This window comes from Pristiophorus japonicus, chromosome X (genome assembly GCF_044704955.1).
Source record: "Pristiophorus japonicus isolate sPriJap1 chromosome X, sPriJap1.hap1, whole genome shotgun sequence".
NCBI lineage: Eukaryota > Metazoa > Chordata > Chondrichthyes > Pristiophoridae > Pristiophorus > Pristiophorus japonicus.
In genome coordinates this window covers 36,670,072-36,687,055 of record NC_092010.1, presented here as the reverse complement: position 1 = coordinate 36,687,055, position 16,984 = coordinate 36,670,072, and the positions used below count along the sequence as shown (strand labels likewise).

General features: G+C 49.6%; 1 protein-coding gene across 4 annotated transcripts in view; it reads left to right on the top strand.

The window, feature by feature from the left end:
• LOC139240984 (bromodomain adjacent to zinc finger domain protein 2A-like) overlaps positions 1 to 16,366 on the top strand; it is a 181,143-nt gene extending 164,777 nt beyond the window's left edge. For all 4 annotated transcript variants that reach the window (XM_070869628.1, XM_070869625.1, XM_070869627.1 and 1 more), the window contains exons 21-28: positions 1,344 to 1,499; positions 2,161 to 2,315; positions 5,550 to 5,839; positions 6,675 to 6,810; positions 8,260 to 8,406; positions 9,823 to 10,052; positions 12,869 to 13,012; positions 16,213 to 16,366. In XM_070869628.1, coding sequence (XP_070725729.1) covers positions 1,344 to 1,499; positions 2,161 to 2,315; positions 5,550 to 5,839; positions 6,675 to 6,810; positions 8,260 to 8,406; positions 9,823 to 10,052; positions 12,869 to 13,012; positions 16,213 to 16,366 — 1,412 coding nt within the window. The remainder of the gene's footprint in view (positions 1 to 1,343; positions 1,500 to 2,160; positions 2,316 to 5,549; positions 5,840 to 6,674; positions 6,811 to 8,259; positions 8,407 to 9,822; positions 10,053 to 12,868; positions 13,013 to 16,212) is intronic.
• The last annotated feature ends 618 nt before the right edge of the window (positions 16,367 to 16,984 follow it).

Below are 16,984 nucleotides of genomic sequence, written 5' to 3'. Positions count from 1 at the left end.
CCAGCTAGTTCTTCACGGCAAATGTGTAGCTGTGAATTCTTAAGCAAAGAACCCATGAAGCAAATGCACTACAATATGTGTAACATCAAAAGTCCATTAAAGCACTGAGCTGCTGTGGACACTTTTCTCCAGTAAAAATAGTCTTTTAAAAGCATCTCCAAAACTCCACCTACACCGAAAAAGGGAATTGGATACGGGGAAAAATTTACAGGGGGAGTGGGGCGAAGAGCTGGCACAGGCACAATGGGTCGAACGGCCTCTTTCTGTGCTGTATTGTTCCGTGATTTTATGACTGCAAGATCATCTCTTCTCCAGCCAAAGGGTCATGAAGCTCAAATTGCCTTTGATGCCAGAAATGCATAGCCAGGAAACAACCTGATTTTTCCATGTGACAGTGAAATGATCCCTCCCAGTATTGCCCCAAAATACAATGTTACAAAAAAAACACTATAGAGTGTTAACGTGGAACTTCAGTCGGGACCTTCGTGTGTTTGTTTAGCTGTGACAGCCAACAGTCAAACCACTCACTAGTCACCAACTCCTATACATAAGAAATAGGTGCAGGAGTCGGCCATTCAATGAGATCACGGCTGATCTTCGACCTCAACTCCACTTTCCCGCACTATTCCTTGATTCCCCTCGAGTCCAAAAATCTATCGATCTCAGCCTTGAATATACTCAATGATTCACCATCCACAGCCCTCTGGAGCAGAGAATTCCAAAGATTCACCACCCTCTGAGTGAAGAAGTTCCTCCTCATCTCAGTCCTAAATGGCCGACCCCTTATCCTGAGACTGTGACACCTAGTTCTAGACACTTCAGTTAGGGGAAACAACCTCTCAGCATCTACCCTGTCAATCCCCCTCAGAATCTTGTATATTTCAATGAGATCACCTCTCACTCTTCTAAACTCCAGAGAGTATAGGCCCAATCTACTCAGCAGGGCTATGGGGAAAGGGCGGGGGAGTGGGACTAGCTGAAGCTCTCTTGCAGAGAGCCAGCACGGCCTCCTGTGCTGTAACCATTCTGTGATTCTATCTCTCCTTATAGGATAATCCTACATAAGTTCACACTTTACCCCCTTTTCTGAAAATATCTGATAGATGGACTGGACCCTGTCCGCCATCTTGGATGTTACAGAAAACTGGGCAGTACCTATTTTAACTTTAGATACATTTGATTTTGAACGCTAAAATGGCTGTAGTATTTATTTACAATTTAAACAGCACACGGAAGCATTAGGATTGAAGGGCAACATCTCAACATTTGTCCTCCTATCAGAAGCGCTTGAATCTGCCGTGACAATCATTCACTAATTGTGTGTTTTTTTTCATCTTTTGCAGAGATGCAGAGAGGCTGGTGGTGTATTGACAGCCTGGAGGAGCTACATTTCCTGCTGAAAGCACTCCATCCCCGGGGAGTACGGGAAAAGGCCTTGCACAAACAAATCCTCAAACACATGGACTACGTCAGCCAAGCTTGTACAAGAGAGAAAACAGGTAGGGTTCTGTTTATCTGACTGCTGGGCAGGATTGTAGAGGTTCTGTTGTGTTTTGTACTGAAAGTCTCCCGCAAAACAAAGAGGTTTACCGTGACGATAAAAGGTAGCATTTTCTTGAGGGCAAGTTTTACATTTTCCAATTTGTTGGCTGCTATTTCTGCCTCAACCAGCAGAAGTATCTATATAGTTTGCAAGCTGTATCTACAGTTTTTCTTTAATACATAACTTTCCAAAGGTGCTGACTATTAATGGGCTACAGTTCCACAGTTGCCAAGTCCCTCGGGCAACTCTCCCAGTTGACATTGTTCCTATGCGAACCTGGACAGTGAGTATTGGCAGCCTATTTGACTGGGGAGGGCATCACAGCTGAGCCCAGTCCTGTACGCATCTAACATAAGAACATAAGAAATAGGGGCAGGAGTAGGCCATTTGGCCCCTCGAGCCTGCTCCACCATTTAATAAGATCATGGCTGATCTCACACTATGCACCTGATACCCACACTATGCAATTTCCAGCCAGGGTTACTGAACAGCAATCAGAAGCTAAACTCCTAGCTGATTTACCCCCCTCCCTAACGCACAGGTTTTGAGTCCAATAGTAGCCCTATCTGAGATCTATTAACTCCGTGTTTATGTCCCTAATTTCTCTCCTTTCTCAGACTCCATCTTTAGCAATAATAAGGAGCAGTCAGTTACTAAGGAAATGGTGGAGAAGTGGAAGCCGGAGAAGTGGGCATTTCCAGTCGATCTCGAGGCCCTGCGGTACCTTGAGGTGCTGGAGCAGAGGGTGATCTCCGCAAGTCTGCAGGTGAAGGTAAGAAAATGCTGACAAACACCAGGAGAATATACTGTGCCCATGGGCAAATAGCACAGTCACACATTGACTGACCCTGGGCTCCCACGTGTTCTCCTCTTACCAATGTACGGAATTAAAGTCTTTCAACTGCACAGGACAGAGAGATAATTAAACCGTTTAGTAATTCAAAATGCCCTTTTCCAGTTCACAAGTTACATGTTCCCCACACGGCAACAACTCCCATTTAATTTGCACCTCTTGACATAGCAAAATATCCCACAGTGCGTCGAAGTTGAGGGTCAGACCCCAGCAGGAGTGGGAGGGAACTGGTCAACATCGCAAGTAGGTTTAAAGGAAAATTTTGAAGGCAAGGAGCGCTGTAGCAATGTGGAGGGGTTTAGGGGGAAGGAGTTCCAGAGTCCTGGGGTAAGATGGCTAAAGGCACTGCCCCGATAATGGAGGGGAGGAAGGGTATACCGCAGAGGGTGCGAGAAAGGCGTAGGGCTGGAGAAGGTTGCAGAGGTGGAGCGGAGTGAGGCTGTCGGGATTTGTAGGAGGAAGCTAAGAGGCTGCAGGGTGACTTGGACAGGTTAGGTGAATGGGCAAGTGCATGGCAGATGCATTATAATGTGGATAAATGTGAGGTTATCCACTTTGGTGGCAAAAACAGGAAAGCAGAATATGAAGGGCCAAGGCCGATGGTGTCCTGCTGAAGGGTATTAAAAGAGATGGCGGAAGTTATAGCAGATGCATTCGTTATAATCTACCAAAATTCTCTGGACTCTGGGGAGGTGCCATCGGATTGGAAAGCAGCTAATGTAACGCCTCTGTTTAAAAAAGGGGGCAGACAAAAGGTAGGTAACTATAGGCCGGTTAGTTTAACATCTGTAGTGGGGAAAATGCTTGAAGCTATCATTAAGGAAGAAATAGCGGGACATCTAGCTAGGAATAGTGCAATCAAGCAGACGCAACATGGATTCATGAAGGGAAATCATGTTTAACTAACTTACTGGAATTCTTTGAGGATATAACGAGCATGGTGGATAGAGGTGTACCGATGGATGTGGTGTATTTAGATTTCCAAAAGGCATTCGATAAGGTGCCACACAAAAGGTTACTGCAGAAGATAAAGGTACGCGGAGTCAGAGGAAATGTATTAGCATGGATAGAGAATTGGCTGGCGAACAGAAAGCAGAGAGTCGGGATAAATGGGTCGTTTTTGGGTTGGAAATCGGTGGTTAGTGGTGTGCCACAGGGATCGGTGCTGGGACCGCAAATGTTTACAATATACATAGATGACCTGGAAGAGGGGACAGAGTGTACTGTAACAAAATTTGCAGATGACACAAAGATTAGTGGGAAAGCGGGTTGTGTGGAGGACACAGAGAGGCTGCAAAGAGATTTAGATAGGTTAAGCGAATGGGCTAAGGTTTGGCAGATGGAATACAATGTCGGAAAGTGTGAGGTCATCCACCTTGGGGAAAAAAACAGTAAAAGGGAATATTATTTGAATGGGGAGAAATTACAACATGCTGCGGTGCAGAGGGACCTGGGGGTCCTTGTGCATGAATCCCAAAAAGTTAGTTTGCAGGTGCAGCAGGTAATCAGGAAGGCGAATGGAATGTTGGCCTTCATTGTGAGAGGGATGGAGTACAAAAGCAGGGAGGTCCTGCTGCAACTGTACAGGGTATTGGTGAGGCCCCACCTGGAGTACTGCGTGCAGTTTTGGTCACCTTACTTAAGGAAGGATATACTGGCTTTGGAGGGGGTACAGAGACGATTCACTAGGCTGATTCCGGAGATGAGGGGGTTACCTTATGATGATAGATTGAGTAGACTGGGTCTTTACTCGTTGGAGTTCAGAAGGATGAGGGGTGATCTTATAGGGCCCAAGTTTCCACGCGATAAAAAACCGGCGCTCCTCCGAGCTGGACGCCCGTTTTTCGCGCCACAAAGTGTGCCTAAAAAAACCCTCCGTATTCTCCACCTCCCTGCAGGTCCTCTGGCCCTTGGCGCGGCGCAGCAGGAGCTGTAGGGGGCGGAGCCAGGTCCCTGCGCTGAAAACAGTGCCGGGACCTCTGCACAGGCGCGCTACAGTGGGCACGCAAGTGCAGTAGCTCCAGGCGCCCGAAACTGTGTGGGAGGGGCCCGAAGCACGCAGCCCCTAGCCCTGGCCGAATGGCCTCACTGGGGCTGTGTGAATGAGGCTCCTCCCACGGCCAGCTCCTGCTTCCTCCCGACTCCTGCTTTCCCGGACCCGACCCGTCTGCCGCTCCTGCTCCGCCCCCCCCCCCCCCCGACCCGTCTGCCGCTGCTGCTCCCGCTCCTGCTTCCCCCCCCCCCCCTGGACCCGACCCGACCCGTCTGCTGCTGCTGCTGCTCCCCTCCCCCGGACCGGACCTGACCCGTCTGCGTCTGCCAGTCCTGCTCCCCCCCCCCCCCCCCCCCGACCGGACCGGACTCGACCCGTCTGCCGCTCCCGCTCCCACCCGACTCTGCTCCCGCCCCCGGACTGGATCCGACCTGACCTCCCCCTCCCCGACCTGATCATGTGGAAACTTGGGCCCAGATAGATAGATTTTTAACCAATAAGGGAATTAAGGGTTACGGGGAGAGGGCGGGTAAGTGGAGCTGAGTCCACGGCCAGATCAGCCATGATCTTGTTGAATGGCGGAGCAGGCTCGAGGGGCTAGATGGCCTACTCCTGTTCCTAATTCTTATGTTGTTCTTGGTGTCCTGCTGAAGGGCCAAGGCCCTTGGTGTCCTGGTGATAAAACAGAAGATAAGGTAAATGAGGAAATAGTGGCGATGTGATGCAAACCTGGATTTTAAGAGCCTGTGGATTGTAGGGAAGACTGAGGGAGGTGACGAGTTCCACAGTTTAGAGGCCCTGGGGAAGAATGTGTTAAGTAGGAGACACTGCAATGATTACAGGACTCTGGGAGTTGGTCACACCTTGACGTGTTGGAAGGGAGTGGGTAGAAAAATATGGAGGCACCTTTTATGAGTTCCAAGGAAGGGCTCTGGCTTTTCACATTACATGGAGTTACAGGACAAGGGTTTGCACCACCAATTCCCCAAGCGCTGAGTATGTGTAACTGGAACATGATGCCAGGGGTCAGGTAATGTGGATGGCTCAAGCTTTGCTCTCACAGTACATGATGTAATCGGATTGCACTATGCTGACAGTACACTCGCTGGCCTCCATTGTATGTGCGTATAAGCAGTGAGTGATGCCTTTGATTTGCACAGGGCTGGACCAGTCCTGACACTGACTCCACCCGGGACGACCTGGTGTATTTCGATCAGCAGTGGCTCATGTTGGGCAATGGGACGGTGAAAGACGAGGAAAAGCTGGAATTAATGCGGCGGAACAACAACCCCCTGGATTTGGCCGTAACGCGCTTGGCGATGTTGGAGCTAAATGTAGAGCGGCGGTATCTGAAGGAACCACTGTGGATCCCGGTCCCGGGGAAACTGGAGAGTGCAGGAACAGTCAGCTCCACTCCTGCAGAGTGTGTCAATGATGCTGAACAGTACAGGTAATTTACATTGTAATTACTTGCGTCGGGTTTCTGATTGGCCATAATATGTAGTTACAGTCTGGCCTAAATTTTCCAAGTGCGGGTTGGCAGTGCGGGACCCCCTGTGTACGGGACAATCACGGGAGGCCTGCTCGCAGTTTCTCGCCCCTTAAATGTAGGATGACAAGTATCTCGGTGTGTTAGAAGCACTGATATTTCAAGGAGTTCGCTGACTTTATGGCCTGGATTTTCCTCAGCTTGGTTCAGAGCTTGACTTCCATCTCCCACCCCCCAATCCCCAACCTTGCCGTGACCCTGGCCCAGTTTCCTCCTAGACCCTCATTAACTGTGCAGTGAAAGCGCCCGGGAGGCTCTTTCCCCCACTACCAAGGAGGCATTGTGGCCTTGCTGCAGTGCTGGCAGAGGAAGAGTCACCATTAAAGGGGCAGAAGTGCCCCAGAGTCCCAAAGGCCTCGGATTGGGCTGAAACCTTCCGCAGGCAAATCTTTGGGACCATTATAGAGGGAGAGGAGGTCATTCCTAGGCCTCCTCACTCCAACCAGCCATCCCATGCCCCGCCACCCCAGGGAAGTTTACTTTTTGAAACTGGAACATATCCTGCAGTGAATACAGCCCTGGCTGGTTTCTAAAGGCATGTTCTTGGAGAGCTGTACAATATGCTTGACATCATTGGACGGGAGATCATTAACCTGCTGTCATTTGTGGGTCTTCGAATTGGTTCTGTGGTACAATAATGCACCATTGTGGGCCATCGAGGGACTGTCATCGATGAGGATTGTGGGCAGCATACTGTGAACAATCCTGAGTGGCTTTCTTTGTGTCTTTCAAACAGTAATGAAGGTCACATCTCTCCTGGACTGTGTGTGTGGCGGGAAACCCTACTGAAGTGCACAAACGCTGCTCAGGTATTTATGTGCATCCAACAGCTCGAGAGGGCCATTGCCTGGGAGAAATCTGTAATGAAAGTGGTAAGCGTGATATTTCAGTGCTATAAATGCAGCTCCTCATAATATCTATCGTAATGACATACTGTTGCACCCTGTCTCTATCTATTTACCTACTCATCTGTCTTTATCACCAGCATCTACCATTATGTCTTCTCTCTGTCTCTCTCTATCTTTTATTCCCCCAAAATGACACATGGGCGGGCAACCTGTTTCAGGCCTCTATCAACACCTGATCTTCCCTTGCGACCTCCCCCCTCAGGAGAACCTCCATTTTGGCACTCCCTTCAGCCTGGCTGCTATTGAGACTCACCAGACTGGATACCCGTGACTGGCCTGTCCACGGCAGTGTGTCCATGTCCTTCGCACAGTCACTGCCGTTGTATATCTGAGTGGTCAACTACCCATCCGGTACAGGAGATGCATAACCCAGGTGTAATGTATGCCCGTGAGAGTATGCTCACAGGTTTGTAGAACTGTCGCATTGTGAGTGGCTTAGCCAGTCACGTGATGTTCACAAGACTCAATAAAATCCCAGCCAGTTGGGTTCGGGGGATCCACAATGAGGCAGGTGGTTTTGAGCCTGGTGGATGAACTGGTAATGTGTAGTGTGATTGTTAAACCTTTGTTAATAAACCAGCGAGTTCTTAATAGCAATGTGTTGCTATGAATTCTTAAGCAAAGAACCCAGGAAGCAAACACATTACACCAGGTTTCCTGCTTTGTGCTGCTTGGTGAGAAACAGATAACTTTAGTCACGTTATATCGTTGTCTCTTCTTCAGTTCTCCCCCTCCTCGCCTGAAGGCCCTGATTCGTGCTGAAGTATGATTCCACAGGCTCACCTTTCCTGAATGGTTATTGTGTGTGACCTTGGATACCAAGTGCTGGATCTGACCAGAGGGGGGCATTCAAACTGAGCGTGATCCTGTCCTCCCCCGACACTGCCCTGCACGCACAGAATTTCCAGCAGGGTCACTGGAGTGGTCCTGCCACCTGGGCTAAGATCAGTTCATTCAGCACAGAGCAGAAGTCGTACCACTGACCTTCCTGGTACATGCGGCCCAACTGCACACTGATCCTTGGGGCGTCTATAAACAGATCCATGCTTTGAAAACTGTGGGATACTCTTGCTGCAGCAGGTACTGAATCTGTGTTGGAGACAACAGGATGACCTCAGTACACCGTTCCCAGGCCGGGGAAACAAATGTGCAAATCCCTGGACCAGGCCTCCTTCACTAATGCCTCCTGTTGAGCCCGGATTCACCGCTGGATTAAAACTGTGACACTCTGTCCTATCTTGCCTTTGTTTTCCTGGGTAAAAAGTACTTGGATGTGCACTTGAAGTGCAGTAACCTACAAGGCTACAGACCAAGAGCTGGACGGTGGGATTAGGCTGGATAGCTCCTTGTCGGCCGCATGGCCTCCTTCTGTGCCATACACGTCTATGATTCTCTGAATCTATTATTTTGCAGTCATGTCAGATTTGTCGAAAGGGAGACAAAGATGAGTTGTTGCTGCTGTGTGACAACTGTGATCAAGGATGCCACACCTACTGCCTCAAGCCCAAGATTGTTGAGATCCCGGAGGGAGACTGGTTCTGTCCGATCTGCATCGCCGAGGTAAGGACCTACAGTTTGATGGGACCTAGATTCTGACTGTATTTTAGTAAATTCCTTCCAAAAAGCACTTAAAGTTACAGAATCCCTTTATTGCTGTAGTAATCAGTGGAGTACTGAGTAATCCAATCTGCCCCTCCACTCCCTGATGGCATCGACCCCTCTCGGGCAATGGTTCCATGGGCACCAAGCCACCTCCAGTACCTCGGCCAGAGGCCCATTCTTCAGGGGAAGTCCGAGCCAGGCCCGCCCCTGTTATCTCCCGATGCCCTCACTTCCACCACAAATCATTGGCTAGTGATCAAGACGATGAATGCTGGCCTCCCTTCCAATTGCCTTCAGAGCCCAGGGATGCTGAAGAGAATTTGACCATTTGGACCAGCTATCTCGGCCCAGACATCCCGAACCTGGAACCTCCCAATCTGTGTGGCTCACTACCACACCGGGCGGGCAGTGTGTTGCATTTTGTGCTGGAGGAGAGCTGAGACAGTAGATACTGCGGAGGCAGACTCTCACTCGTAGAAACAAGAACTCAGCTGACTTTTGACTGAGTCAGTCTTCAATCTGAGCCCACCATCCCGCTGCGTACAGTTCTGGTCGCCATATTATAAAAAGGATATCGAGGCACTGGAGAGGGTGCAGAGAGGATTTACAAGGATGATACCAGAAATGCGAAGGTATACATATCAGGAAAGGATGAACAGGCTGGGTCTCTTTTCTCTTGAAAAAAGGCTGAGGGAGTGACCTAATTGAGGTCTTTAAAATGATGAAAGGTTTTGATAGAGTGGATACAGAGAGTGTTTCCACTTGTGGGGAAGAGCATAACTAGAGGCCATCAATATAAGATAGTCACCGAGAAATCCAACGGGGAATTCAGAAGAAACTTCTTTACCCAGAGAGTGGTGAGAATGTGGAACTTGCTGTCACAGGGAGTGGTTGAGGTGAATAGTATAGATGCATTTAAGGGGAGACTGGACAAACATATGGGGGAGAAGGGAATAGAGGGTTATGCTGATAAATTTAGATGAGGAAAGACGGGAGGAGGCTCGAGTGGAGCATAAACGCCGGCATGGACTGGTTGGGCCGAATGGCCTATTTCTGTGCCGTATATAAGTCACTTTTTTTGGGGGGGGGGGTGGGGGGGGAAGGGGAACTTTCTTTATACTTTCCCCATACATTGTGAAAGCATCCTGTTGCCAGGCATCTGCTAATGCAGCTATGGACACTCAAACATAGTGCAATGACGGCCAGGGTGACTGGGTCCACTGGAACTGTATCTCCCGCTCGGCACTACCCAGCAGCGAATATGTTCAAAATTGAGCCCTCGTGGTGTGGGGAATTTCGGCCTGCTCTGTGCGATGCTGCTCCCAATGATGGCCTTTGGGGCCACGGTAACAGGGGCTTTGTTTTTGTTTGCAGGCGAGCGGCCGGTCTGTCCGGAGTGGAGCGCTCCACAGACAAAGCAAACAGAGACGAGACGGAAGGCGTTCTGCAAACAAAGTCAGTGGCACAGAGAGTTTTGTCCACCACTGCCCCAGAAAATACATGAAGAAACAAAGAAGGAAGTGTCTGTCGCGGGGAGGGACGCCAGCTGCCAAGAGGAAGAAAATGTCGACCAGAAACCAGTCCAGTGACCTCACGCTATGCGAGTAAGAGCCAGGATGGGTCCTTGTGGGCTGGCGGAACTAATACAAGGCTGTTTCATTACTGACCCCCTTCAACTCATTCCAGATTTATGTTCCAGGATGTCAATAAAATAACATTGATTTTCTTCTTCCAATTTTTCTCCTCTCCTGAATGTGTTGTCTTCATAGAATCATAGAATCTTACGGCACAGAAGGAGGCCATTCGGCCCATTGTTTCTGTGCCGGTCTCGCTCGGCAATGGTTCCACAGCACCAGACTCCCTGCATTGCCATTCTTCATGTGTGTGCTTAGACCACGAGTGTCACCAGCCTATTCAACTGTGGGAGGCATCACCACCAAGTCCCATCTGCCACCAGCTAGTGATTAGGAGTGGGAAGATTATTTTTCTCCTGCTGCTGTCATTTGTGATCAGCGTTTAGCACAAATCAGGGACTGAACTGATCTGACACTAAAAATATCCCAACAGTGGATAATCAAGGGGCTATAGTGGGGGAGGAACTTAACACAATCACAATAACTAAGAAGGTGTTACTCAGTAAGATAATGGGACTAAAGGAGGATAAATCCCCTGGACCTGATGGCTTGCATCCTAGGGTCTTAAGAGAAGTAGCGGCAGGGATGCACTACTTGTAAATTACCAAAAGTGGGGAGGTCCCAGCGGATTGGAAAACTGCAAATGTAATGTCCCTATTTAAAAAAGGAGCAGACAAAAAGCAGGAAACTATAGACCAGTTAGACTTACATCTGTGGTGGGGAAAATGTTGGAGTCCATTATTAAAAAAGTAGTAGCAGGACATTTGGAAAAGCATAATTCGGTCAGACAGAGTCAGCATGGATTTATGAAGGGGAAGTCATGTTTGACAAATTTGCTGGAATTCTTTGAGGATGTAACGAACAGGGTGGATAAAGGGGAACCAGTGGATGTGGTGTATTTGGACTTCCAGAAGACATTTGACAAGGTGCCACATAAAAGGTTACTGCACAAGATAAAAGTTCACGGGGTTGGGGGCAATATATTAGCATGGAGAGAGGATTGGCTAACAGAAAACAGAGAGTCGAGATAAATGGTTCATTCTCCGGTTGGCAATCAGTAACTAATGGGGTGCCGCAGGGATCAGTGCTGGGACCCCAACTATTTACAATCTAGATTAACGACTTGGATGAAGGGACCGAGTATAATGTAGCCAAGTTTGCTGATGATACAAAGATGGGAGGAAAAGCAATGTGTGAGGATGACACAAAAAACCTGCAAAAGGACATAGACAGGCTAAGTGAGTGGGCAAAAATTTGGCAGATGGGGTATAATGTTGGAAAGTGTGAGGTCATGCACTTCGGCAGAAAAAATCAAAGAGCAAGTTATTATTTAAATGGAGAAAGATTTCAAAGTGCTGCAGTACAGCGGGACCTGGGGGTACTTGTGCATGAAACACAAAAGGATAGTATGCAGGTACAGCAAGTGATCAGGAAGGCCAATGGTATCTTGGCCTTTATTGCAAAGGGGATAGAGTATAAAAGCAGGGAAGTCTTACTACAGTTATACAGGGTATTGGTGAGGTCACATCTGGAATACTGTGTGCAGTTTTGGTTTCCATATTTACGAAAGGATATACTTGCTTTGGAGGCAGTTCAGAGAAGGTTCACTCGGTTTGATTCCGGGGATGAGAAGGTTGACTTATGAGGAAAGGTTGAGTAGGTTGGGCCTCTACTCATTGGAATTCAAAAGAATGAGAGGTGATCTTATCGAAACGTATAAGATTATGAGGGGGCTTGACAAGGTGGATGCAGAGAGGATGTTTCCACTGATGGGGGAAACTAAAACTAGGGGGCACGATCTTAGAATAAGATTTAAAGCCATTTACGCCCATTTAAAACTGAGATGAGGAGGAATTTCTTCTGAGGCTTGTAAATCTGTGGAATTCGCTGCCTCAGAGAGCTGTGGAAGCCAGGTCATTGAATAAATTTAAGACAGAGATAGACAGATTCTTAACCGATAAGGGACTAAGGGGTTATGGGGAGCGGGCGGGGAAGTGGAGCTGAGTCCATGATCGTATTAAATGGTAGAGCAGGTTCAAGGGGCCGTATGACCCACTGATGATCTTATTTTCAGTTAGAGCAGAGAAGATTGAGAGGAGATTTGATCAAAGTGTTCAAAATCATGAAGGGGTCTGGACAGAGCAGATGGAGAGAAACTATTCCCATTGGCAGAAGAGTCGAGAACCAGAGGACACAGATTTAAGGTGATTGGCAAAATTGCAAACAAAAACAAAGCCCCTGTTATCCCAAAGAACCGAAGGCAACATAAGAAAAACTTTTTTTACGCAGCGAGTGGTTAAGATCTGGAATGCACGGCCCGAGAGGGTGGTGGAGGCAGATTCAATCGTGGCTTTCAATAGGGAGTTGGATAAGTACCCGAAGGAAAATAATGTGCAGGGCTACGGGGAAAGGGTGGAGGAGTGGGACTGGTTGAAGTGCTCTTGCAGAGAGCCGACACGGGCCGAATGGCGGCCTCCTGTGCTGTAACCATTCTATTATTTGGGTGCTATTCTTTGTCAAGACTGTGCCCAAGTATTGGACTAGCGGGCCTCTGCCATTATCGCTCTATAATTGACTGTTGTATGTATGACAGTGGCTTGGTGTGACTTTCTCTCTGTCTCAGGGGCTGGAGAAGGTCCTCCCACACTTTGACCTCCCCCAATCCCCAACCTCCAGGCAAGAACTGGTACTCCCCACGCTGGGTAATCCAATCTGCCCCTAACTGCCAAACAGAAGATGGCACAGTCTGCAATCTTGTATCTAATGCTGAGAATTGTTTCCTGCAGGGTGATCCTCATGGAAATGGAATCCCACGAGGATGCCTGGCCCTTCCTGCATCCGGTGAACCCACGATTGGTGCCTGGCTACAGGAAGATCATCAAAAAGCCCATGGACTTTGCCACCATCAGGGGAAAGCTCATCAGTGGGAAGTAAGTGTCCGTGTCTAGAGGCTCAGTGATGGCCAGAGGTTTAAAGGGAGCAACAGTCAAATGGAATGGAGTCTGGGTGGGGCTTTTATGGGGGGGGGGTTGGTTAACAGGAAGAGACCTTGTGTTTGTGGGTGGGAATTTATCAGAAGTCACTAACGCTGGAGCAAGGTATGCCCCAGGTGGACCTGGTCTTAACGGTCATTTGATGAGAGGATTCTTACTTTCCTGAGTTGATGCCCACTGACGTAATGGGCCTCCTTAGTGAGCACTTGGAAATCTTTACCCCAGTACTCTACAACCTCTGTTACAGACTGGGGGCCATCAAATGGGACAATTCTGGCCCAAATGACTCCACACCACACTCAGTGATTCACCACAAGAGCCCAGTATTGAACAATTTGACAGTTCCCATGTGAAATACTATGTTGAAATCTAGAAACGAATCCCATATACTAACACTGACCGAGAGCCCCCTGCATCCCTGGGTGTAACACATACACAGATCACACAGAGGAAATACACTATCAGTTTTTTGCTTTCGTAGCTTTGAGCTGGAAGTGCCCATTTTGAGAGTAAGTGGACTGCGAGCTAAGGGAATGAGATCCTTTACCATTTCTCTGCTGTATAAAACAGGATAAAAATCTGTTCAGAATGTATTCCTGTCACACAATGTTTTGAAGATTATTGACACTAATATGATTGTGATTGGTGGCTGCTGTCAATGTTTTGAACTCCCACATGTGTAAATGAATGTGATCATTTGCCTGATTTTTTTTTCACAATTTTTTTCCAATAATTGTAAGTGCAAACCAGCCTGTTTTTGTCTCCTGATCGAAGTGCCAACAGTCGTAAGCCCATTCAACGGAGATGCGAGGGGCGCCATTTTATTTGTAACACTGGATCACATTGAACTGCTTTGGGTTCCACAGATTGCTGAGTTGGCGTCAATGCAGAGTCCAATGTCCCAGGCTTGATCCCCAGCCTGCACTGTGTTAGCTGATAATATAAGAACATAAAGAGGAGCAGGAGTAGGCCATTTAGCCCCTCGAGCCTGCTCTGCCATTCAATACGATCATGGCTGATCTGATCATGGACTCAGCTCCACTTCCCTGCTCACTCCCCATAACCCTTTATTCACTTATCACTCAAAAATCTGTCTATCTCCACCTTAAATATATTCAGTGTCCCAGCCTCCACAGCTCTCTGGGGCAGAGAATTCCACAGATTTACAAGCCTCTGAGAGAAGAAATTTCTCCTCATCTCAGTTTTAAATGGGTGGCCCCTTATTCTGAGATCATGCCCCCTAGTTCTAGTCTCCCCCCTCAGTGGAAATATCCTCTCTGCATCCACCTCGTCCAGCCCCCTCATAATCTGATACGTTTCGATAAGATCACCTCTCATTCTTCTGAATTCCAATGAGTCGAGGCCCAACCTCCTCAACCTTTCCTCATAAGTCAATCCCCTCATCCCCGGAATCAACCGAGTGAACCTTCTCTGAACAGCCTCTAACGCAAGTATATTGTTCTCCCGCAACACCCCCCGCCGTGTCTCTTCTCCTCCCCCCCCCTCCCCAGTGTCTCTTCTCTTCTTCTCCCCCCCCCCCCCCGTGTCTCTTCTCCCCCCCCCGTGTCTCTTCTCTTCTCCCCCCCTCCCCCCCATGTCTCTTCTCTTCCCCCCCCTCCCCAGTGTCTCTTCTCTTCTTCTCCCCCCCCCCCGTGTCTTCTTCTCTCCCCCCCCTCCCCCCATGTCTCTTCTCCCCCCCTCCCCCCCGTGTCTCTTCTCTTCTTCTCCCACCCCCCCCCCCGTGTCTCTTCTCTTCTCCCCCCCTCCCCCCATGTCTCTTCTCTTCCCCCCCCCGTGTCTCTTCTCCCCCCAGTGTCTCTTCTCCCCCCCAGTGTCTCTTCTCACCACCGTGTCTCTTCTCCCCCCCCCTCTTCCCCCCCGTGTCTCTTCTCCCCCCCCCTCTTCCCCCCGTGTCTCTTCTCTTCCCCCCCCGTGTCTCTTCTCCCCCCCCTCTTCCCCCCCGTGTCTCTTCTCTTCCCCCCGTGTCTCTTCTCCCCCCCACTCCCCCCCCGTGTCTCTTCTCCCCCCCCCGTGTCTCTTCTCCCCCCCCCGTGTCTCTTCTCCCCCCCCCGTGTCTCTTCTCCCCCCCCCCCGTGTCTCTTCTCTTCCCCCCCCGTGTCTCTTCTCCCCCCCACTCCCCCCCGTGTCTCTTCTCCCCCCCCCGTGTCTCTTCTCCCCCCCCCGTGTCTCTTCTCCCCCCCCGTGTCTCTTCTCCCCCCCCCGTGTCTCTTCTCCCCCCCCCGTGTCTCTTCTCCCCCCCCCCCGTGTCTCTTCTCCCCCCCCCCGTGTCTCCCCTCCCCCCCCCCGTGTCTCCCCTCCCCCCCCCCGTGTCTCTTCTCCCCAACCCCCCCCCCCGTGTCTCTTCTCCCCCCCACTCCCCCCCCGTGTCTCTTCTCCCCCCCCCGTGTCTCCCCTCCCCCCCCCCCCGTGTCTCTTCTCCCCAACCCTCCCCCGTGTCTCTTCTCCCCCCCGTGTCTCTTCTCCCCCCCACGTCTCTTCTCCCCCCTGTGTCTCTTCTCTTCCCCCCCCCCCCGTGTCTCTTCTCTTCCCCCCCCGTGTCTCTCTCCCCTCCCACCCACCCCAGCTTCTTGGCACCACGTGGAGGGAATGATTCGGGAGGGAGAGCAGAGATTGACAGGACGCGGGACTGTCAAAAATAGTGCAGTACAAATAGTTACACTGTAATTTTATACACCTCAAATAAACCTCCTCTGTTCCAATCTTATCAATGAAGTTACTGACTCTTTGCTCGGGTACAGTTGGTTCTATCGGCTAAGGTCACCTTCCAGTAGCAAGTGGCCAGTGTGGATCATTGGGCCTCCACAGTGAGTGTCGGCAGGCTGTTGTAGCCTGTCAGCCACATGCACTTTCCAGCAGGGCTCACTGGATCTGCAGCAGGGCCGTCTGATTGTTTCCCTCTCTCCCTGGCTTGGTGACACTGAGGCCAACTGATCACTGCCCTTTCCGAAATCGGCTCACTTAGCTTTGAGCCTCAGACCCTTCCCGATGTGTCTGCGTCAGTCCCACACCGAGGCAGCGGATCTGCTCACTGAGCCGCAGAGTGCAACAGCGGAGAATGGATGATGGCTGTTTTCTTCAAAGTGTACTAAACGTTTCAAAATGGTTTCTCCACACAGATACCTGAGCTGCAAGGAGTTTGCCACAGATACGACCTTGGTGTTCGACAACTGCGTGACCTTCAACGAAGATGACTCCGAGGTCGGACGGGCAGGATACGTGATGAGGAAGTTCTTCGAGAGTCGATGGGCCGAGTTTTATCATTCGAGCTAAAGAGTCGCCAGGAAATTGGGGCAAAAGGAGACACTATAGTTAATGCTGCGGCCCAGTAAGATTGCCCCTCGCCACTGGAGCTCTGCGGAGCCGAGCTCGGTGTGAATTGACAAAAGCCATCTTTGACTGTTGGCTGCTCAGGACTGGAAACAAAATAGGTTTTGGCAGTTTCTGTTGGCTCTATGATGGATTTGAATCCACAGTATTTAAAAAAAAAAAGTAACCCTACCCTTAATGTGTCAGTCTTAGCTTTTAGATGGCGAGGTTGAATATGTGGGGAATGGACATAACAAACAAGGGTTGTTCTATAGACCTCCCGATACCATTAGATTTTGCTGGAGATCACTGCAGTTCGTCAGCAATTGGTGTAAGGCAACCGCTCATTCATTTCAACAGGGGCGCAAGATATTTCAAACTGGGAAACTAGCAAGTTAATTATATTGTTCATTGCAGTTCCTCAAATATTTCATCAATTCGTGCAGCGTGGGATTTAAACCTGCATTATCCCACTCTCCGCTCAGCCCCACTGTGATGTCCGAGAGCTTTCACTATTTGCCCCCTCACCCCCATCACTCATTTCTCCATTGAAGTGTTTGTTGGGCTGACTCACAGCAGTGA